Genomic DNA, 23,962 nt, shown 5'->3' with positions numbered 1-23,962 from the left:
CCAAATGTTAACGTGCTTTCTACCAACAGGTGTATTAATAACTTTGTACTAATGACTGGGCAAATTTAACAATCAAAAACCAAACTAAATCTTTTGGAGCATCTCTCAGTAGTTGAATAATTCATCCTGTACCATGAGAAGACTTGAGTTCAGGGTCCTAGTACCTTACTGTGGGAGCCACTGGGAGCACGGAGACGTGCAGGACGTGCAGCCCTGGCCCTTGGCACCTGCACAGTCATTCCAATGGCTTGGGAGGAGCCCTTCTCAGCTAGGCAGAGGCAATGGAACTCCTTGTGCACACACACAGAGCAAAGACTTTGTTTCAATGGAAAAAAAAGAGACTGCATTTAGTTTTCCTTTCAGTGAAGCTCAACTTTCTTGTAACACAAAACGCGATGGGAGACTTGTCAGAGATAGGGGGATATTAGCACACGTGCATCTCTCTTTGACATCAGCTAAAAATTATACATTCACCATCTTGTACCAGATGAAACCTCATTTGTGTGAACCACAAATCACTCCAGCTGCAGTGGGACCTTCTCTCACAACTAGGCACAACTCCCAGAAAACTTCACTTTAAGCAGTATCAACTAAAGTCTTTCCTGATTACCTTCTCTGGGACCTGCAGGGTACCATCATGTCTTAAAAGATGAAGTTGTGGATGTGATTAAAATATCACTACATTTTTCAGTATAGGGAATTATTAATGCATGTATAATCACAGTTTAAATAGCTGTGAACCAGCTTGTACAAAAAAATACAATCATAGCACCATATTTACAAATTTAGTACCATCTCCTCATTAACTAGAGTCTCAAACTATGTTTTTTTATGGCTAATTAGGTTATACGTTAGTGCTTTCAAAAAATTGCCTGAATTTCTTTTACAAATATACACTTATAAGAAGAAACATTATATCAAAACTGCTGTCATCTAAGACAGCAACTTGTATTACAAAAGTTATTAAAACATCATTATACACTTAAAAAAGTTTCAAATTTACATTTTCCTTTTCATAGGCACTCTATAAACTAAAATGTGGCCTTGTTTTCACAGCTATTAGTTTAAGCATTTAAACTAGATAAACGTTACCAATGTTGCTTTTTTTTAATATAAGCAAAAGGAAAAAAGAATCACCCATTAACCAGAAGCATCATTTACAGTTTTTACTTTTGCCTACTTTATACACGTTTTGCTTAAAAGTGACACTTTTTGATGTTGAGGTTTAGCGTTCATTATCCCACTGCCTTCTTAGGGCTTAGTTTCTTCTTCCCTAGAATTCGGTGGAGGCTAGCTGACATAAAGTAGGGTTTTGCTGTAGATCCATCATTTCTTTCCAGGTCTTCACCTGAATTTACACAGCAAAACCAGTCAGAAAAGGAAACACTACAACTACACACACAGAGACACAAAGAGAATTGAAAGAACAAGAGAGCAAAAGACCCAACAGTAAAAGAAAATCAAGGTAATTTAGCTTTATTATTAAGTTGATGAAGGACATTATAACATTTCTAATTTTTAGACCACAAGAGGTTTTATGTGATGCAGAGACACAAATATCTTGCAATTTTTTAATGACAGCAATATATTCTTTTTATTCTCCAGATCTTTGATTTGGCAGTATAGGTGGAAATTTTCAGAAACTGTCATTCTTCCACTGAACCCTGGCATTTTGGAAACCTCTTGCTAGAAAATGTGTCAGAAAGACAGCCATGGAACTAAGCACTTTCTAAAACGGGACCATTTTTCACTGCCTGAGATAAAGTTAATTTGAAAACCTGTTGCTGTGAATTAGTGATATTCTGATCTATTGTTCATTACTTAATGGGAGTATGGGAAGCAGAACAGAATATGAATTTTAAACAACAAGGCAGACATTACTTTTTTCCCTACATAAGACCATGACTAAATCATCAGTCAGGGCTCAGCCCAGTTGGTGCCATGCAGCAGTGACAGACTGTGAACAATTGTGAACAATTACACACCAGTGGGCAATTGTGAGAGAGAGTGACTGAAGCACAGTCATTGTGAGTGCAGCCCTGCAGAGCTGGATCTGCAGAGCCAAACGAGAGTCTGAGCTGTAAGGAGTGGCCAAAGAAGCTAGAGGAGGCAAATCCTAATATATCTCCCTGGCAACATATACCATCTCTGGAATAAACTAATAATAAAATATTTTGGGTTTTGAATGCACCCACAAACTTGCTATAGTCCATTTCAGTCTAAATAACAAAATAAATAAATAAATAAATAAATAAATAAATAAATAAATATCACTATTTATTTATTTATGGTTTAGCTTATTTCTTTGAGTATTATTAGTGCTATATCTGCCTGTGCTCATGTTTGCTTAGAACCATAACATGAGATAAATAGGATGTAGCTCTCAACTAGAAACCAGTTCTGAGTCTTCTAAATGATCTTCTTCCTGTGATTCTTTGGCAATGCAGTTTTTCAGAATCCCTGCTAACCTTAGTTTCCAGGGAAGCAACGTTAAAGTGAGAGAAGAATCAGTATTACCACATTTACCTCACTTCAGTAATCCATAGTGCAGATTTATGAAAGATCAAGCCTTAGTATTTCCCTTAGTATTATCAAATAATTTACAAATTGCAAGAACAATCACTGCCATGTAACGAACTTCTACTTGGACCTACTAGAATGGCTTTCATTACAGAAAAATACAGCACATGGAAGGTACTACATGCTAAGGACATCTGCTTCTTGTAAGCATATCCTAATTCAAGACCAACAGATTTCTTTTGTGATTTTAGTATTCTCTGACTGGACAGCCTGAACAGTGGTCCTTTTGACAGGGCTCGTGGTTGTTTGCCATTGGGAGTCCAAGGGACAGTTAGTTTCAAGTGGTGTTTTACTGAATCTTTGCAATAATTCAGCATAATACTTTGTTCAGGGTTATTAAACTGAAAACAAAGTACCACCTATATACCAAAGAATATACTTGTTATTGTTAAGAGGCTTAAGCAAATCAGTACTGTACAGGGCTCTTCACAAAGCACCCAGAAGTAAACTTAATGAAATTTAAGGAACATCTTAAAAACAAAAGCCAGATATTTCCATAAACCATAAAGCTACCTTACACTTCTTAAAGTAATTAAATTTGAAAACTAGAGCATGGAAAACTGTATCACAGAGCAACATGAAAAGAAGAAGCTGCTAATTTTTTATACACTTTGCTAGTATGTAACCAGATTTCTGTGAGGAATGGATAAGGTGATTTTCTAGTCCTCTTTCCATGATTTGCAGGTATTATGGAAAGAAAACATAGTACTTACAAAAGCAGAGGAAAAGCGTGTCAACACACATTGCATAGACACTGAAGAACCCGTGTGCAACTAGGTAGGAGCCAATGATGACTGTCTACAAAAAACAAACCACAATAAACCCCCAAATTTCTTTCAACACTACTGTGGTAGTATTAACACAGGTCAGAGGCCTGGTCTGCAAAGCAGATTTAGAAGAATTTAATGTTAGCTCTGTATTTTTACAAAGGTTACTACTGCTGTGGGCAGGGATCACAGGTTCAAGGCACTGCATTCTAACATATACTAACTTCTAGTTTCCCAGCTGGAAATAGTTCCAAACTGGAACTATTTCAACCTCAGAAGAGATTATATGCCAAGAATATTCTGAACTCCTTCAAGAACCACTCAGTCTAGAGATGTTCTGAAGCTTAAGGGGTCGGGGGGGCTACAAAATGAGAAAGAGATGCATTGCAAGTCCCTCCCTCCCTTCCCTTAGACGCCATACTGTCATCAGTGTCTCGCTGTCTTGGAAGTCTGAGGAGATGTGAAACCTAATTTTTCTGAGGATTCAGAGTCACTGCAGCACCACTTCTGCCTGGAGGATCCCAAGGACTGGAGTGCAGCAGCTCAGTCTTCACTTGAGTGGATACTGTGCCACCGAGATGCTGACCAAAGCAGCTGCTACCAGACCATGCCCTGAGTAGTCTGAGCACCTCAAACTGCCCCAAGCATTCGAGAGATTAAATGGTTGTCTTACCAATAATGGTACCCAGTAGTAATTTAGCATTGGCACTTCCTGTGCAAAGATTGGTATTCTCTGTGTGAAGAAAAAGAATGCAAGAACACCTGCAAGAAGCACAGGCAATTAGTGATTCCCATGCTAGCTCTGATTTCCAGGGATCTAAAGAAAGATAAGACAGACAATAGATCCGAGGCTGGTTTCAATAAAAGTTTGCAAACAATATATTCTTCTGTACTAATTATCTAACAGAAGAGGTATGCAAATTAATCAATTATCACCATAAAGATATAAATGGGCCTGGAAAGACTTTAATGAGTTGTTTTGTTTCACCATTCTACTGAATTTAACAGCAAAATTAACAAATAATGTAATTCTACAGTGATGACAAAATACTTTAGATTAGCTCTTGATAGTAGTTATACTTTTGATTAAAATATAATTCATTAGTTAATTTTTAAAGTATACAGAATGCAAAATACAATTATTTGTAAAATGGTTTTTTGAAACTGCTGTGACATTTTGGAAAAACCACAACAGAACACTGCCAACCTGATTTTTGAAAGTGCTTAATTTTAAAAAATAGAAAACCACTTTTCTGTCACAGAAAATCTCATCTGCAATTTTGTTCAGTTCTTACAAAAGGAGAACTGACTGTGGCTGACTTACTGGACATGAATTTGGTCTGATTCAACTATGATGCTGTGGCTGTACAAGTCCTTGCACCAGCCACACATTCAAGAGCTGTAAAAGCAATTAAGGAAAAGATACTGTCAAGGCAAACCAGTTGCTGGGCAGGGGGGAGAAAAGGGGGAAAATAAAGAAAAAAGAGAAAAGGTTTTAGATCAACCTAGCAAATCCTAGAAACACAGAAACAGTTTTCCAAATAGTCAGACCAATGAGAATCTCCAGCTGCTAACTAAGCGTATATGAATATGGCAGGCATGCTTGCATGCTTGTGGGTACCAGAAAATAGAGCACACCATTTATTAAAAAAAAAAAAACCAACCAGCTTACCTACACCACCAGCAACAAGGATTTTCCCGAGAAACAGAAGGAAGTCTGTAACTTTGTCCAGAACTGCAACCCTGTTTAGCAACGGACAAATTATAGATAATCATCACAAACGCAACATTTGTATTCTTTCTCCTTAAATCCTTAAATGGATAATTGCAGAGCATGACCAGAAGCTGTCTTCTGCCGGTTTTACAGGCTGACAGCACAGCACCACAGGCAGGCAGTGCTGAGATGGGTGTTGCTACAGAGTAATCTCAGGAGGCAAAAAAGCACTGAGCCTTTGTTAATGTAGCAATGACAGGACTGATATGAAGACTGTTCTTTCCTCAAGTTGGTTTAAAAAAAAAAAATCAATCAACCCAAAACTTAAAAATATTTTTATTTCAGCCTTACTTCTAGGGGCACAGATAAGGCAGGCCAGAATAGGGGAAGTACACATCATAACAAGAAGCAGTATTTATGTAGATTGCTGGTAGGTCTCCACTTGGTCCTATCTGGACCCCTAACATGCCACATCTACTACTTTAGATATCATGATACAACACGGAAGGCAGGAGACCTCAAAGCAGGAAGATAATCACATGAGAAAAGTACACAGAAAAGCTGACAATAAATCTGCAGCTCTCATTGAAACACAGCAGGGAGTTTCTGCTCAATGTCCAGCCTGTCTAATCGGAAACTGCAGATTAATAATGGATGAAAAATGAACTTTGCATCATGAACCTCTTGACAGCACTGAGGGCCACATTACCATTATGGATATGGTAATATACAGTACTGGCTACTGCGATAAATAAACGTCAAGAACTAATTAAGAGACAAATCATCATTAACCTGTCAGAATTCGGATTTAGCAAAATACACAAGATATAAACATCTTTATTTGAAACAAGAGAATTATACGTCTAGCTTTTAACTACTGTTCTTCCTGATTAGGAGGAAAAATTATAAAGGGCAGAGAGGTGATATTCTGTAAGGAAATAAAGGCAGCTTCTCTTTTCTATTGCACAGGCATTACTTAGTACGGACATCACTGTCCTGATACTGGTGCAGGGTAACACAGTGAATGTATTCCATCTCCCAACTCCAGTCCTTTCCTCTTCTTTCTTAAGCGTCACTTCCACTTTCCTCTTTCAGCCTTCCCCTCCATTTCTCTCCTCCTCCCAGTCCTTCACGTAATGCTTTATACCACCTAACCAGTTTACTGAGTCTCTTGCTTGGTACTTAGATTGTGTGCTATTGCATCAATATGGCCTGCTCCTGAGTTATTCTCCTATTATTTTTTGCTCTTACAGTAGCAAAGGAGGAGCCAGAGGCAAAGAAGAAAAGTACTGATGAGGACAGGGAGTTTGGCAACGTGCTTGGTGGTGGAGAAAAGGGCCAGGAAATTTCCAAGCATCAGAGGAGATCTGGTTATGTTAAAGACAATCTTTTTGAAAGGAAAGTATTCTGTCTTCTTTACTTCCATTCTCTGACACCTCATAAGATTTCTGAACGAATCTGAAGACATAGGTTTTTCTGCTTTCCCTTTCTCAGACCAAGTGGACCAAAGCTCAAAAAACAAACATATGGCAGATGATGAGCACCCCATTCCCATGTATCTGCAGATCTCCTCTCAGGGGCTCTACTTGTTTCTTGGAGGCATTATTACAAATTATTACAATTATTACTGAGGAATTTAAATCGCAACAAAACCGTGAGATTACATCAACTCTGCATAGGTTACTGCACTGGACAGACTGATGTTACACACTGAGTATAAGAAGTGAGGGCCATGTCTGAGGACAGAAGCAGCTCTCAGTATTTGGAGGAGACAGGGGAAAGGAAAGAAGCGAGCCCACAGAGTGCAAGAGCAGGAGCTCCTGACATTTCCAAGGACTGGGAGATGGGCCCTTACCTCACCACATTCCGCATGAGCAAATAGAATGCTTCCTTTGCTGAGGTGCAGAAGTTTTTACCGTATATGGCAATCTGAAAAACAACAGTAGCTGTTAAGTGCTTTCAATAATTAGGATACCTTCTTGTATGCCAGGATCTATCTGCATGTAATGCATAGTTCTCCCTAATACGTGGCCTTGAAACTCAAATGGACATAAAACAATTTCCTCAGTCACCTGCTACTTCTCAACGCTTCCCATCAGGCTGGGACAGAATATTATCCATCTTTTCCCTTCAAATCACCTGGTGATGAGCATGCCACCCCTTGTGATCTCACAGGTAGTAGACTCAGTACTGAGTACTGAGTTTGAGCAGAGCAAAAAAGGTACTTGTTGAGGGATTATTTTCCCTTTGCTAGTTACCTACACTATATTTATAGTCAGTGGAAAAGAATAGGCCCTTGTAGAGCTGAAGTGAGCTGACCCCTCTAGTTATCTCCTTGGACCTGATGCTGCTTTCCCTGAAGAAGAAAACAGCATGAATTAAAGCAATTAAAGTTATTCAGGAACAAAACCACTTCTTCCTGGAATACTGTCCACCAGGGTAAGATATAGTAGAACAGCTCTCAGCTCAGACAGTTTATGAAGTGAAAGAAGAAAGATTTGAAACATCAATTGCATCAACACAGGTTGTAATGGACCCACTACAGCCACCTCCTTTGAGACAAGAAGTCTGTGACTGTACTATGCAATCATTGAAATTGCTTCAAGCCAGAACATCCTAGGCTGAAATCTGTATATGTTAATTTATGTGAAGATTTCAAACTTCTCTTACCTGGAATCTAAGAAGGCTTATTTGAGAGAAATATCACTGCTCCTGCTAGTAGAATTTGTGCTTTTAACTTCCAAGTGGAAATACAATTATCACATGCCTTCTGATCTCTTTATTCAAATATCACCTCCAAATAGAAATGTCACCCCAGAACAAATATGCAATATGAAATAAGCTAATTTTCCTGTTGAAATCAGGCTATCAATGATTGAATTACAAGGGGAGTTAACCAGTTATTCCATCTATTCCCACTTATTTTGGGGGTGAGGGTAATGGACAAAGACAGGGAAAAAAAGAGGTTGAAGTTATAAGGAAGAAAATCATCTCACTTTTTCATGGTAGAATCCCATGCATGTACTGAAAACTCCCATAAATCCTATTTATTCAGCAGATTCAAGTACTGCTGGCCTCTGATCAACTAGTAGTGTCTAAGATATTTTATTGTCCTAGATAGGGGAGGCCACATGCAGACATGGCACATACCATGATGTAGGCATTTCTGTTTACAAATTTTAAGAATTTTTCCAATAACCAGAAACAGCACTTGAGGCAGCCGAGTAGGAATCTAGTGAAGGAGTTCTGAGTACCTGAAAGAGCAGGAGAGAGTACATCATACATAGAGCTCATGAACAGTCTTCAGTATATAGAAAGCTATTCAGAAGATTCTAAATTGTGACATTATTTCTTTATTTCTAGGTATTGACTCTCTCTCAACCAAATTTAACTCACTAGCTTTCAATTAGATCAGGCTCATATCCCATCTGAACTTTGCATTAGGTTCCCAAGAACAGAGACTCAGTTCGAGTCAATGAACACAGATTTTTCTGGCTTCAGAAGAAACCACAACGGATAATGTCGAATTGTTCTCTTTTCCTTGCTAAAAAACAGCTTGGGAAACTAAGGAAGTAGTTTAGCAAGGAAGGTCTTAACAACTTAGGGCAGAATCATAAATCTCACCTTTCAGTTTGTGATCCAGGTACTCCAGTATTACTCTAATAAGCTGGACAATTGCAATAATTAAGGCTCCAAATGCCAGTGAACCTGTATGGTATCTAAAAACAAAATATTTGACTGTTATATCACACGTATGCCTATGTACATGGATATATGTATGCATATGTGTACGTATATACAAGTAAAATCAGAAGTGAAAGAAGGTCCATTAGTGGGAATTACATAAAATTAACAGACTTTCACCCCGATCCACTACAGAGGAACAGGATGAAGCCATTGGTGCTGCTGGTGTTTGTGAGTGCTGTGTCTTTCTCTCAATCTGTGTACACATGTGCTATATACATGTATTTTGTGTGTCTGTCTACTGGGAGTACCTGCTCAGCATTACAATTGGTTGGACCTAGGGGCAGGGAGCTGCAGCAGCCTCAGTGCTGTAGGGCTACAGAATTCAGCCTTCCCCAAATAACTACATCTTCCCAATTGTGCTGGTTGAATGGAATAGAGTTAGTTTTTTTCATAGTAGCTTGTGCTGTGCTATGTTTTGGATTTTTGACCAGGACAGTTATGATAACACACCCATGTTTTAGCCACTGTCGAGCAGCACCTGCACAGCACCAAGGACTGCTCTGCTTCTCACCCTGGCCCACTGGTAAGCAGCTTGGGGGTGCATGAGCAGCTGGGAGGGGATAGCTGATGCCAAATAACCCCAGGGATACCTCACACCTTGTGTTGTGCTCAGCAGTAACAGCTGATGGAAGGAGAGGTAGGAGGGGAGCATTTGGAGCTACAAAGTTTGCCTTCCTAAGACACTGCTATACATGAAGAAGCCCTGCTGTACTGGGGGTGGCTGAACACGTGCATGCCTGTGGGAAATGGGGAATTAATTCCCTGCTTTGCTTACTTGTGCATACAGCTTTCTTTTCTCTATTAAACTCTCTTCATCTCAGCCCATGTGTTTTTTCATTTTCAGATTGTCTCCTCCATCCCACTGTGGGGAAACAAGCAGGCGGCTGTGGGGGGCTTGACTGCCACCAAGATTAAACCATAATGCTGACTGATCATTTTCTAAGACTGGCTTCCCTAGATGTAAAAAGGGCACTAGTCAGATACACGACAAGGCTCACTTCCAGCTCCACAGTCTTACCGTATTGCTCGTCCAAAGGAAGAGAAGAGTGGCCACAGTGGAATATCAGCTGGTTTTCGATAGGCCCAGTAATAAGAGGCAAAGGCACCAGCAAGGGTACATTGACCCAGTGCAATTGCAAAGTTCACCAGCCAGAGAAAGACAAAGGCATTGGCTAACTGGAAGATGAAGATGTACTTATGGTACAGGCTTTCTCCTCCATAAAAAGCAAAAGTACACTGAGCACCTGGGCACAGTTTAGTCACATTGGTTGTGTTAAAAGTCTAAATAGAAAGAAAAATAAACACAATCATAAGCAATGAATTCTATGTACATAGCCTCTGAAGTTTAGCAGGGTAATACAAATAACACAACTCTGCTTGATGTTTCATTAGCTCATTCAAGACTATGCAACCTGTTTACATATTTAAGGCTTCATATAAAGGACTTACGCAGTCTTATACAAAGACAACTTTAAACTAGGAATTACCAAACAGGGATGTTCACCACATCCTTGAAATTTGAATAAATAGAATTTGAATTTCAGGAATCTACTTTTAAAATAGATAAATGCTTCATTAAAGAAAATCTGCTCAATGAAGAAGAAAAAAAGAATTACTTGAAAACTAGAGGCCAAATCGGATGTTCAGGTAAATCATCATGGTTGAAATGAAAAACTGAGCTATACAATTTAATATAAACTGTGGATGTGGTCACAACTTAGCTTATGTATCTCAGACTATTAGAAAAAGGAGTAATCTTTACATTGAATTACTTTTCCCTATTTCTAGTGTTCATTTCATGTATTTGCTTCATGAAACGAAACCAGATGAATTCTAATTCCTTTCTTTTGTAGTGCTTAGACATCAGCAGGGTGTGCATCACCACTGCAATACAATGAAATTTAATGCATCCATTTCTGCTCATTGCCCCTTGTCCCACTGCTGGGCCCCCAGAGCAGAGCCTGGACCCTGCTCTGCCCCTCCCTGCACCCAGAGACACCCATGGACACTCAGGGACACTCAGGGACACTCAGGGGCAGCCAAGGACAGACAGACAGGGACACCCAGAGACACCCAGGGACACCCAGGAACACCCAGGGCTGAGGCCCCTCTCAGCTGGGGCTCCTCTCCAGGCTGAGCAGCCCCAGCTCCCTCAGCCTTTCCTGGGCACAGGGATGCTCCAGGCCTTGCTCAGCTCCAGGAGCTCCTGTCCCTGCTGTGCTGAGGATCCAGAGCTGGGCACAGAACTCCAGAGGTGCCTCCAGGGCTGGCCACAGGGCAGGATCAGTCCCTGACCTGCTGGAAATGCTCTGCCTGAAGCACTTCTTGGCCCCAGGACAAACCACTGGCTCAGGGACAGCTCGTTGTCCACCAGGATCCCCAGGTCCTTCTCCACAGAGCTGGCCCCCAGCAGGTCACCTGCAGCCTGTGCTAGTGCCTAGGGTTATTTTTACCCTGGTGCATAACATTTGATACATATTTCTACTTTTTAAAGAATCTTTAAATTCAAACCCACAAGTAAAAAAAAAATGACTGAAGGCCAAATTAAAAAAAAAAAGACCAATATTTTTGGAGCTTCATAAAGGTAATTACTGTGCCAGAAGAAGCTAAGCTTCTGTTTCAAATCATGGCTAGTCCCTGAGCAAGTTTGAGGTGCAGCTTTTAAAGCTTGCCATTGCCTTTGAAAAACCAAAAAACAGACTCCTCACAAACTCAAGAACATCTTTCAAAAAAATTTTATTTTAGTCTCTTCCTTTCTCACCCTGTAAATTAGAATGTTAACATTTACAGGACAGTTTAGCAGAAAAACTAGTTTATGTCTGTAAAATAAAATAATGCTACCTGAACATCAGGTTATATTTTTAGATTTAACATGGAGACTCTTTACTTGAAATATGCACATTTTTTATTAGCATTGCATTTAATAGTGATTAAGAAATGCAATTAGTATTGCTCTCACGATAGGTTAATATTTATTACACTTACCTCCAGGTCACAGGTCAGGTTTGCATACTTGCACAGTGTTTGATTAGCCATTACTTTATACACAGGTTCTCCTGATGTGGCCAGAAAACTGGAGGAAATATTTTAAGGAAAAATCACAGAACTGTGGTTTTTGAGCAACTTAGGATTCTGCACTGGGTAACCACCAGCTCTAAAGAACTTGTGCTGATAACAGAAAAAGTGCTCTTGCTCTGCAGAGATGTATCTGGAGGGTTGACAGATAAGACTAAGTATTCTCATTACTTAGAAACCTAAGGCAAACTCATACCTGGAGCTGTAATAACCCCTGACCAGAATGGGCAGGGGGCATAACCTTGAAAATTGTCTCCATCTCTCCTCACATCTATCTTTGACAAGGCAGACTATGCAGTAGTTCTTGTGTTTTGGCAGAAGTAGATATAGAACATAAGGATGAATTAACACTGCCCTGAACAGCAACAACTGACCCCCTTTGCATATGAAATAACAGCTGTTTTTTAAATAGCAGTTTTCCCCTTTTTTAATCCTTACCAAACCCTTGCTGTTCAGGAACAAACAGTGGTTGCTATTAGGAAATTCAGAGAAGATAGTGCACTGCATATTCTCTCACTCTTTTCTCACATTTTTCTGAACAAAACACACAGAAAACCCACTCCACCTCAAGTTAACTAAGAAACCATTAACACCAGGCCTGTGGAGCACAGAGCACATTAAAGATCATACTCACTCTTTGCTGAGGGCCCTGTTCACCCCCTGGAGTCAACCTTATGCAGTACACAAGGTTTTGTATGATCCCCCTGCCTCGGCCTGAATTTTAGTCCAGTTTTTTTTAATTCAAATAAAATTACTGTCTGGTTTGTCCATCACATGCAGATGGACAGTGTGGAACACTGCATCAGAAGAGTTAAGTGCTAAGTGACCAAATAGCCCTCTTAATATTGGTTTAATTAACGTGAAATAGCAGAAAATTATCCAGTCTTGCAGACCAGAAGACTTGCTCCAGATAGGTACACAGACAGAAGGATACACAGCTGTCACAGCCCAGTAGGAAATACAAATTGCAATGAGTAAGAAGGTGACAATTGGGTAGAATAGTGTAGACATTATATAGCCAATTGCCCTATAAAAGAAACAAAATATATCAATAAGCTACAACAATTCCAGAAACAAGCTTTTTATCAGTCCTCTTCTAGAATTTTACTTTCAGAACCTTGTTGACACTCATAGCATAACCTAGTACTGGGATCTCAGAATGTTGCATGCATTTTTTTCTCATGTCTTCAAACTCTGACTTAGTCATTTCTACCACTCCACTTTTATCAATGGTACTACAGTGAACTTTATCAATTTGCCATGTTCCAACCTGTCTTCGACTTTCTCCTTCATGACTGCTTTGGAGATCCATCTCTTTCCAGGCCATGAACTGATTTCCTTGACATCTCCTTGCCGACTGCTGCAGGCATTACCCTTTATGTGCTTATCCCACTCTGCTCATCCTGTGTTCCTCCTTCATTCCTACAGACCTGAAACTACCTTGTTCTATTTGGTATTTGACCATTCTGTCCCAGAAACTTTCCTGCATTAAGTGCTAGCTATTCAGAGGCAGAGACAGTATCTTGTCTTTGCAATGCTAGGACAGACTGACACCTTCCTGCAACTCTGTGACTTTCCTTGCACATGCCATAGGTAAGTGGTGCTCACCTATGACTACTGGAAGGCAAAATGAGTAATTGCCTTTTCCTGTTGACAGCTTAGGGAGCCTCTTTTAACATCAAGGCATATGTAGATTGATATTCCACTGCTAATTGCTGTGGCTAGAGTGTGACTAGTGAGCAGGAACTTGAGCATGCCAATTCCTACCCTGCCAGGGGCTCATTCTCTCTAAGTGGGAGCTGCTATCCCAGAACTGAACACCTCCAGCTGGGCATCTCACTGGATGTGATGTCAGAAAGCATGTGCTTTGGTCACCAAAACTTACAGGTTGGCTCTCTTTATCAGAAGCCTTTTTGTCTAGTACTATTTCCTACAGTATTTCTCCTATGACTTAGGGCACTTCTGATGCTATTTGTTTTACACGATGCAGTTTCCAGAATGCAAAAGGAGAAAAATTTACTCAGTTTCTAAAGGCAAAGTAGTAAATGCTGGCAGGAATGCAAGGAAACTGTCATGTGCAACCCAGAGATCATGACCAAAACATCAATTGTTGTCTGAGTCCAGAGACAAGAAAGTCCATTATGAGTCACACAGAACACAGCCTTATGCTGTCTGAGAAATAATCACAACAAATCAGCTGTGTTCAGCAGTTATTAGTAGGCCTCTTAGTTACCATTAAGACCATGGCCTATTATTCCAAAACACTGATTAACAACTGTTGTTTCCAACTATGGATTTCAAGTCAATTGTTGTAATTGTAACTGTAATATTTTTGAAAATGTAGCTAAAAGGTATTGAATTACAATTGAATAATTGAATAATTTAATATTGAATAATAATTTGATTTCCAATCATTAGCACTTTACTTTTTACCTTCCTAAATACAGGACATGGTCTGTTAGGTTTACAGTAATTACATACAGTGTTTCATCTCATCCATTATGCACAAGAGAAAAAAGTTCACCTTCAACTGACCTTTCCATGCTGCTTGAAAACTACAGAATGTTATTACTAGTCAGCAAGAAGTTTATGTACTTCCTAAAATCCTTCCACTTGTCAAGGTTGTGACCTAAGGTTTTGCAGAATGTTAAAAGTGCTCCTGGATTTTAATGAACAGGAATTAAAGACTATAATTTAGTGCTGCCTAAATTAATTGCTATGCTCTAATTGCACAGTAACATAAGACAAGAAAAAGATACCTGGCTAAATGCAGAACTTCAGTATTTTTTAATCCCACGGCAAAAATCCCAAATCCTGATTCCTGGGAACCACAGTGGCAATAGAGATGGCAGAAAACCACAAGCAAGTGCACAGAGATGAACTGAGAGCTAATTCTATGTGCTCTGAGAACACAGCCTTGCTTTCAGGGCCTATGACACCATAATCTATTTGCAATGAAACCCAAGGTCCTGATGTTTTAAGTCAGTCAGTTTTAAGTCCATTTATATTTCATAATATGCCCACTAAAAAAAACCCAAACAAACAAAAAAACCCCCAACCCCCCAAACAAAAAACCCACCAAAACCCAAAAAAAACCAAACAAACAAAACAAAAAAACCCCAAAACAAAACAAACAAAAAACCACAAAAAACAAAACCAAAACCAACCAACCAAACAAACCCAAAAAACCCCCAAAACCAAAACACACAAACAAAAAAAAAAAAAAAAAAAACAAAACCAAAAAACCCACTAAATGTTCATACTGTGTAAAACAGGAACCACTGTGAACAAAGCTTATGTAGATTCCAGGAAACACACCCTGAAGAGGTCCCTTAGGCCTTAGACAGTCATATCCTTCTCAGCTTTCTTCTTTACTCAGAGCTAAAACAAATATCTTAGACTGCACCCTCTTACAATATCTGGTCATAGAAGTCTCCTTTTCTCTCTGCAGATTTATGCCTGTCCACACAGAAGTTTGACTGGAGCCAGTAAAATCTCCTAGTCTTTCCTAAACAGGAGCCACAGCCAAAACAACACCAATCCTCTGGTTTATGACTCCAGGGACAATCCAACGGCAGAGCAAAGTCATGGGGCCATTGTGGGGCCCAGGCTCCTATGAACACCCCTAGCTTTGTCTGCTGAGACAGCTTCTTTGCACTAAGGATATGTGGTAATAGAACAGTGTATGTGTTCTTAATGCAAGAAGAGGAGAGATAAATACCTTATTTAAAAGAGAAAGCTCTATTAAGCACAACCTCATTAAAAGGTAGCTGGCATTCCTTGAATGCCTCCTTTGAATTCCTTGTTGAACCTTTTTGGTTCAACAAATGCAGTGTTGTGTTTCAAAGCCCAATTTTCTGCCCTTGGTAGTGCAAGATGGAGTTCAAGAAGAGTGTACTCTAGAGATCATTTAATAAAATTCAACTTGTATTAAAATCAGACTAACATACCTACTACCTTCCTTCAACAGTGCAATAGCAATCCGGATCCGATTTCTTAGGAAGATTAGCATCAGTATGATTATGACCTCAACACCACAAAGTATTATCACTGTAAACAAGCAAATAAAGAAGTTAAATTTATCAAGAACCAAATCAATATGTTGCCTCTGTAATTTTTTTTCTTGTAATTTGAACTATTATTCATGAATTCTGTAAAATTCTCTGCTTGAGCACTTCTTTCTCCAACTGCACCTGCCAAACTTAAATATTATTTCATAGGTTTCTAAGTCTATTGTAAAAAAATTCTATATGCAGAGAGTTAAAATGTGTATGACCCTGATATTTATATTTTTAACAGAAAAATGGAACATATATAATTCTCAGAAAAAGATAAAAATTTACTTTGATGTGACTGCAGTATCTAGTCTTAGATACAGTTCATCCTTTACAAATTCTACTTTCCATCAACAAGAATTTTGCTCATAATATAAGCATTTCTTCATACTATACTGTTGCTCAGTAGTATTGCTTCGTAGTATTTAGATAATAAAAGCTAGGAGATGATTAGTCAAGTTTTTAATGGAGAGTGCATTTTTCTGATCTACATTGTTTTAAAATGTAGATGTACTAAAATCAATAGGTTTATTTGAGTATTAACCTGGCATCACCTCATTTGAGTTTGAAAAAGAAGAAAATAAGAAGAAAAAACTAAGATAGGATCAATTTGGACAAATTACTTTCACCTTCCAGTTGTGTTGCTGGAATCATGCTCTGATATTAGAGCTGAGAGCTCTTAGTTATAAGCAGTATTTGAATCATAACTCTGATTCCAGTATTCTGTTTCTTTCTGATTTCTATTCGTAATGGTTCAAAACCTACTTCTGCAATAGAAAGTAAGAAAATTCTGTGAACTTCACCTAGAGAAGACTGGTGGATATGTCTGTATAGTCTCTCTGCTTCACCTGAAGCACACATTCTCTGACTCTGAGACATATCCATTTATTTTTGGTGCTTCAGATTGTTAGACAACACTTAGACGAGACCAGTGGGGGCAGGCTGCTGTAAGCAGGAGCACCTGTGTCCTCCAGCTGAAATCAGGAAGTTCCATGGAGGGAGAGGAAGACAGAGGGGACAGTACCCTTAAGTATCCCAAAACTTATATGAAGGTTTGCAAAGGAAGACAAGATTTGGCTTTAGGTCCCACAGCTTAGACATAGTCTCAGAATATCAGACCAAATAGTCACAGGTGATGTTGAATTGCAATCCAAGTATCACCCCAGCAACAGAACTGCAGGTGGCAAGTGACTGCTGTGGTGCTCTGAGCCACAGGCCTTGTTCAGAACAAAGTTTTGTTAAATACATTGCAATGCCATTTTCCCATGAAGGAATATATAAACAGCTTTATTTAAAGTCAGTCTCATTCCAATTTGGTTCTGTTAGATTAATGTACTTGTCTGAAACATTGTGAAAAAGGCCAGCAATGTTAGCATATGATGAGTTCTAGACTAGGACTCTGACTATGTTTTCTTCAAGGATATGTAACTATTTACTTTGCTGGGTGATTTTGGAAAAGCAATTTAATTCTTGAGTACCTCAATTTACTCTTGTGAAAGTGCTAAACTATACACTGGCTGCTAAGGATCAGGCAGGGAAAGAGCTTGAAGAATTAGAAGAAAAAAACACATAATAAAGTCCTAATATTCTCTAGGGAGAAAACACTAAAAAGCTCTGCCTCAACAATATATATAGAAGACACATCATAAGCTCAAAGATCCAATACAGAAGTAAATAAAGACATAAAGAAGAGAAGGAGATTTAAGCAGTAAACTACTGTTCTGTTAACTTAGCTACCAATAGGGAGAGGCAGGGTTTTTGGCTATGACCCATTCATCATCAGTTAAAAGTCTGTGTGTCTTCTACAGGAGTGCAAGTAATATTTGACAGTTATTTCTTCTCTCTTCTGCCCCTCCTTTCTTGGGGAGGAACGCGTATGCTGCAGGTTTTCTTGTTCCTGTAAGACTTTGTTTAAAATAGTTCATTCCACAGTCTTAGATCAGACTCCAGGAAGATTCAGTAACATAAGTGTAAACTGACAGGAGACCTCACTGTGGTCTTCAACGTCCTCACAAGGGCACGTAGGAGGGCAGGTACTGATCTCTTCATTCTCATGACCAGAGACAGGACTGGAGGGAACAGCTGGAGCTGGGTCAGGGGGATTTAGGTGGGAGATCAGGAAAAGGTTCTTCCCCCCGAGTTGGGCACTGAACAGGCTCCCCAGGGAATGGTCATGGCCTCAAGGCTGCCAGAGCTCAATAAATATTTGGACAATACTCCCAGGCACAGGGTGGGATTCTAGGAGTGTCCTGTGCAGGGCCAGGAGCTGGACTTGATGATGTTGATGGGCCCCGTCCAACTTGGCATATTTTATGATTATAAGACACAAAGAAGTGTAGTTATTATTGTGACTTATTAATCTCAATTCTGGGGCTCTCAAAGAGGGAGAAAAAATAATCTGAGAGAGAAAAGTACCCCTCCTTATGCAACTTCATCATGATTAACTTAATTATTGCCTTCTGCTTTCCCCATGATGAAGACTGAACACACAGGAAGTAGAACACTAATAACAAAATATTTTTTCACTCTTATCACTAGTGTGATTGCATTATCTCCCTTTACAGATATACTAGTCTCCTTGAAAAAAAACACAGCTTTACACAATAGAGAAAAAGGGAATTCTGCTTTCTTTTCTGAGCAACATGTGTAGAGGAGGAGATTCAACAAGGCAGAAAGTGTATCAAGACATTGATTGATTTTCCTGAATATCCATTAACAGATACCAAATTTAAAGGGCACTTACTAAATGCTAACCATGTTTGCCTCAGTTGTAGGTACACTTTGAAGTCTGTCTGGAATCCAATATCATAAACAGTGAGGTCAGATCCAGGTATTCCTTTAAGATGATCATACTCCCAGTAACAATGCCAAATGCCTTTTAAAAAAGAATATAACAGGAATGTGTCTGAAGAGTGCAAAGACAGATTTTAGAAAAATCTTACAAGCCAAATGTTTTTTGCTTTTGTATAAGCAAAACCCAAAAATGCATCAATGTGAGACTAGCCAATTATGATATCACATATATAGGAAAGAAATACCAGTACAAGTGATTAACAGAATAAGCATACTGTGTATGGGTAATGCAAGTTACTACATCTGCTGCTAAGTATCAGCACAGCTGGATTCTTGCTACATTTTGCTGCCATTTATGTCCTTCTCACTTAACTGTGTCTAAAACTAGGCATTAATTCACCCAATTGTACCATTTAATTAAAGTAACTACTGATTTTCCTTGCCCAGACTTAAGCAGTAAGAAAAAATAGTCTCAGAGGCTAGAAAATTACACCTACCATATCCTATAATTCCAATCACACCAAAGATGAAAATCCAGAAGAGAACACCAGCTGTGAACCTCAATAACACAAGGAACAGCAGACTCAGCAACATTGCAATAAACAGCCCACTAGAAAGTGAAGAAACAGAAAAACAGGGAGAATGAGTGTGAGAATCTATTCATTTTCTTGCATTCCTGTTACTCCAAATGAGGGTCACTTCATCTCACAGAATAGCATGGTTTGTAAAAATGTATTTCAAAATCTTTGTTATGAAATACATTCTCATGGCTACTATCTGCCATTACAAACAAACAGCTTAGATATGATGAGCTCACAGGGCCTGAAATGTTTATGTGCACTAGGTTCTCAGGCTGGCTGAATGGGATTAATATAATGACTTTTTTGTCACTTACACCAGCTGAAAAATTCACTGCCTTTTTCAGGCCACAGTCTAATCTACAGTACAGAAAGTTAAACTGGAGGAATACCTATGTGTGGGGAAGTTGCTGGTTTATGTCCTCCACAGAAAATCCCTGCTTACAAAGAAACAATGTTAGTAAAAAGCATTCTAGGAGCTTCCTAGGAAAAGAAAAATAAATGTAGGAGGAAAACTATCAGGAGGTTAGGAGGACACAATTTCTACTCATCACAGCCTCTATTAACCATAAGAGGAAATGACCAGGGCACTGTGATGCACAGAAAGAAACTGTTGAGAGCATTTCTATGGACCCCTTAGGAAAGACATCTACAGTGCCTTCTCTTCATCAATATCATATCATACCATATCATATCATTAATATAATATATAATATATTAATTCACTCCTAGAAAGCAAGTAAGAAAGAAAAAAAATATTGTAAAAGGCTTTTTTACTCCATGAGACTTTCTAAAAAATTATAAAGAAAGCAACATGAATATTAATCCCATAAAATAAATATCCAGCTCAGGTGCTTCAAAGAACATTTCATGTCTCATTTTTAGTAGATGTTACATGAGAAGTTTTCATTTGTACAGACTCAAAAAAAATTTAACCCCCCTTCCTACCTGTGTCCAGTAACTTTTCTTCTGAATGTTCCCAGCTTATTTAGCCACTAGCCAAAGCTAGAAAATGGTGCAGCCTGATCATAAAAAATCTCATCAGCTTATTTAGTTAAAGCTTTTAAGTTTGCCATTGTTCCTACTCCTTTAAAGGCTTCCTACCCTGATGTACTTTGCCTTTCTGAATGATTTACTGACATTCAGAATGTATTCCTCAAGCAAATCTTGTAGTTTTGGAGCTCCATCTTGAAAGCAGTAAATTACCTTTATCTAAGGTTATCTTTAGCGATACATGAGTCCTAGCAACACCAAAACTAAGTACACAACAGCAACTGTCTTCAACATACTAGTTCCCTTAAACTGAGCCTTGAAGCAGTAGTTCTTTTGGGGTATGCTAAAATGACTACAGCAATTTCATATTTAAATTTTAATCCAGCCTCCCTTCACTGTCAAGCCTTCAAGTCATCACCCAAACTCTGGCACTTAAAATATATTTGTCCAGAAATCATTTGATTTATGCTATAATTTGGTGAAAAGTATGAAGAAAATTCTATCCAACTACTTTAAAGTGACAACACTTCCTTACAAAAAAAAATACCATATTTGAAACTGGAAACTTGCGTCAATATTTAGAATTTCTGCTAAAAAAAAGGTCAGTTCTCTGTCCAGTGTGTTCAGTGTATCTCCTTTGAAAGAATCTGTACCATAAGCCTGATTTCAGTAAGAGATAGAGAGACCCAAGCTTGCTGAATATCTGTGAGTTCCCTGCTACTAAATATTGTAAGCTCAGTATCAGACTATGAGAAAGCTGTCTTTCCACCAGTGACTGAACACCTTTAAAAGCTGACAACTCATGTTTCTGAACTGATTAAATCTCCGTATTATTTTCTAAAGTATGTATTAATTGTCGTGGATTTGCCTTCAGGATTGACTAATGTATGCTTAACATGTGCACGTTACAGGTTCTCATCTGGTGACAACCTCCTGTTTAAATAGATCAACACACTGGTTGTGTGGATCATCAAAACCAACATTAATGGGCTAGGAATTCACAAATACATATTTTCTTCAGCAAAGTAGCTAATTCTCATGTTTCAGTGCTGCATTTTAAATAATTGCATTTTAATTAACTAATGAATATTAATTGCAAGATAAAGTTAATGCTGTTCAATCATTTTTGTTCTTGATATTGCTTTGTCTGCTGCATTGCATTTATGGGCTTATATTGAACTTAGGTATTATAATGGCTTTAACTGTATATTGCTTGCATGAATTCAGAAACTATCTGTTTTATATGTGTACTGCAACTGCAACTGGCTTGGAAGTCAATTAAGATTCTTCAGTTTTGGAATTGCCACACACATGGGTGCTGCAACAGAACACTGCACCTCCTGATTTTCTCTCTGGCAGGACATTAAAAAGCTATTGCAGACCAACTGACACTCTACGTATGCACGCTGTATTATTCTTACCTCACCCACAGAAACATAACAACAGTATCATGTGTAATGAGAGGAAATTACAGCTGCTCCTTGAGTTTTAAAGTAGGATTTGTGCCAAATACATACATGATCTATTTTTTTATTCCCTGCACACTCCAAAACGAGTTTGGAAACACAAAAAATACTAAAAAAACCCTTACATTAAAATCCAATACCAAGAAATGGCGTAGTCTTCAAAAATTTTCATTCCAACTGATCTTGCATCCAGGACAATATTGATGCCACTGAGAAAAGAAAAATCCAAGAAAAGGTTGCTTCAGGTAGAAAAGGAGAATTTATTTATACAAAAAATAGGATCAGTGAAATACTTTGAAATATCTTTTGCAGTGGTATGAGTACATTAAAATTTTTCAGCTCCAGTTCTGTCACCAAGCCAATATCAATAAGTTACAGCAAAGAAAAAAACTGCATAAGAATGTCTCTAGAAGTCCTGAAAAAAAATTCATTAAAAAGGCTTTATTGTCAGAATTGCTTATTCAGTCACAAGACAAGTGTATGCTATCAATATCTGCAACGTACCAAGGGAAAAACAGTTGTGACTCTAGAACTGCTAATAGCACAGAACCAGAAAACAGCTCAGTGAAGCATCTCCATGGAGCTCTTTTTCTATCCTGCAGAATGCTTGCCCATATAATTGTTTTCTGAGGAACAGCCCAGTGGAGCACGAGCGCTTTGAAGCGCTGAGATGCCCGAAGCTCTAGGCCAGCCCACGGCACTGCAAAGGTCAACCCAGAACAGCACAGCCAAGGCCATTTCTGACTGGCCTGAGTCCTGCAGCATGAGGATTGCATTTTGAACCGCATCTAACTTTCCTCACAAAACTTATTTTTGCTAGGAAAAACAAAAATTATTTCAACAAATGACTGAGAGCATCAGACTAAAACTTTTTGCTCCTTTAGGTCCTTTCTGCACACCACAGTGCTGGATTTCCTTAATGGAACTTTGAAAGTGCTCAGGCACAGAGAGATCATTTACTACCAAGTCTTGTTTGGGTACCCTCAGTCATTTGCTACAACAAATTCTGATTTTTTTCCCGTTAATAAATTATTGCACAAACTTAGAATCCAACAAAAACGGAAGAAGGGTAAAACCTACTTTGCAGCTTCCCTGAGATCAGTTACATTTCTTGTTTTCCCTCTTCCATCTTTGAATGTAGTCTGATTTGCCACGGTCAACACACCATTCTTCGTGGAGAAGTCTGGGAAGCATCTCTTCAGAACTATTCAAAATATCAAAACAAAGCCTGCATATTACATTTCATGTCAAGCTCCCCTTTTGTAATGTGTGTTTTGTAACATATTTAAATGATTTCAGATTCACAGTCAATTGTTTTTCAACTGATTATCTAACAATATGTTGACTTTGACAAATCTTGGAAGAGTAATTTCATTCATTTATGCTCTGGGGCTTTTTGCCAAAGCTCAGGCAGGGTGGGATCATAGATTTCAACTGGAGATCCTAAGTCCTACCAAATAACAACAGTACTATACCTAGGGGTTTAAGAATTCCTAATAAATGTGGAACTTTCTGTCAGTATCTGGGCAGCCTATAAAAACTGCAGCTTCTCAAATACACCATTTGATGGTAATAACCAGACCACCCCCCGGGGACAGATTCAACTTGACTGGTCATTAATCATATTAGCCCCAAAACAATATATATGTTTCCTTGTATGCCAGATGAGCTCCAGTACCAGCCACTATCACTAGATATTATTGAAGATGAAGCAATGGAAAAAAGACAGAAACAACTGGTTAGAGAGAGGGAAGAGGAGATTATAAAAAAGAAAGAAAAGGAGAGATGTTTGCATATGCATTTACACTGCTCTGTTCTTTGCTGCAAAATGTCTTTGGTTTCATTCCAAAGAAAGGAGCAGGTGAGTCCCCCTTCAGAGCTGTACTTCACATAACCATTCAGTGCTTTCCTTACCAGATTCCAACAAATGCTGATGCCAGGGCTCAATATTCAGTCTGGTGTATCTCCCCCAGCAATTACTCTGACTAAATGATTAAGTAACATATCTTAATATATATTTTCTCCCCCTGTAATCTTTGCCCCTTGATGTAGTCTAAAAGAATATAAGAACTTCTTTACAAATTATTTTGTCTTTTGAGTCAGCACTTCAGTTTTCATACAAATTCAGACTATGTTTAAAAAATTTAATACACATTTTCTCCTTTTAATAATGTGTTCCTGGTTTACACGATCC

The 23,962-nt window shown here is 38.7% G+C and overlaps 1 protein-coding gene across 4 annotated transcripts in view; it reads right to left on the bottom strand.

Moving 5' to 3' along the window:
• Positions 1 to 1,152: 1,152 nt before the first annotated feature.
• SLC44A5 (solute carrier family 44 member 5) overlaps positions 1,153 to 23,962 on the bottom strand; it is a 63,508-nt gene continuing 40,698 nt past the window's right edge. For 3 of the 4 annotated variants that reach the window (XM_088169567.1, XM_014892555.2, XM_014892554.2), the window contains exons 8-22: positions 22,849 to 22,972; positions 21,894 to 21,977; positions 19,229 to 19,341; positions 18,682 to 18,813; positions 15,834 to 15,933; positions 12,818 to 12,910; positions 11,794 to 11,881; positions 9,827 to 10,089; positions 8,686 to 8,780; positions 8,212 to 8,315; positions 6,917 to 6,990; positions 5,020 to 5,090; positions 4,021 to 4,109; positions 3,294 to 3,378; positions 1,153 to 1,348 (exon numbers count right to left, since the gene is read on the bottom strand). In XM_088169567.1, coding sequence (XP_088025693.1) covers positions 1,236 to 1,348; positions 3,294 to 3,378; positions 4,021 to 4,109; positions 5,020 to 5,090; positions 6,917 to 6,990; positions 8,212 to 8,315; positions 8,686 to 8,780; positions 9,827 to 10,089; positions 11,794 to 11,881; positions 12,818 to 12,910; positions 15,834 to 15,933; positions 18,682 to 18,813; positions 19,229 to 19,341; positions 21,894 to 21,977; positions 22,849 to 22,972 — 1,628 coding nt within the window. In that variant the 3' untranslated portion in view covers positions 1,153 to 1,235. The remainder of the gene's footprint in view (positions 1,349 to 3,293; positions 3,379 to 4,020; positions 4,110 to 5,019; positions 5,091 to 6,916; positions 6,991 to 8,211; positions 8,316 to 8,685; positions 8,781 to 9,826; positions 10,090 to 11,793; positions 11,882 to 12,817; positions 12,911 to 15,833; positions 15,934 to 18,681; positions 18,814 to 19,228; positions 19,342 to 21,893; positions 21,978 to 22,848; positions 22,973 to 23,962) is intronic. The other variant, XM_088169568.1, reaches the window with a different exon arrangement.

The sequence above is a fragment of the Sturnus vulgaris genome, chromosome 9 (genome assembly GCF_052056855.1).
Source record: "Sturnus vulgaris isolate bStuVul1 chromosome 9, bStuVul1.hap1, whole genome shotgun sequence".
Classification (NCBI taxonomy): Eukaryota; Metazoa; Chordata; class Aves; order Passeriformes; family Sturnidae; genus Sturnus; species Sturnus vulgaris.
The sequence above is the reverse complement of the archived record's forward strand: the minus strand, read 5'-3'. Positions and strand labels throughout refer to the sequence as shown.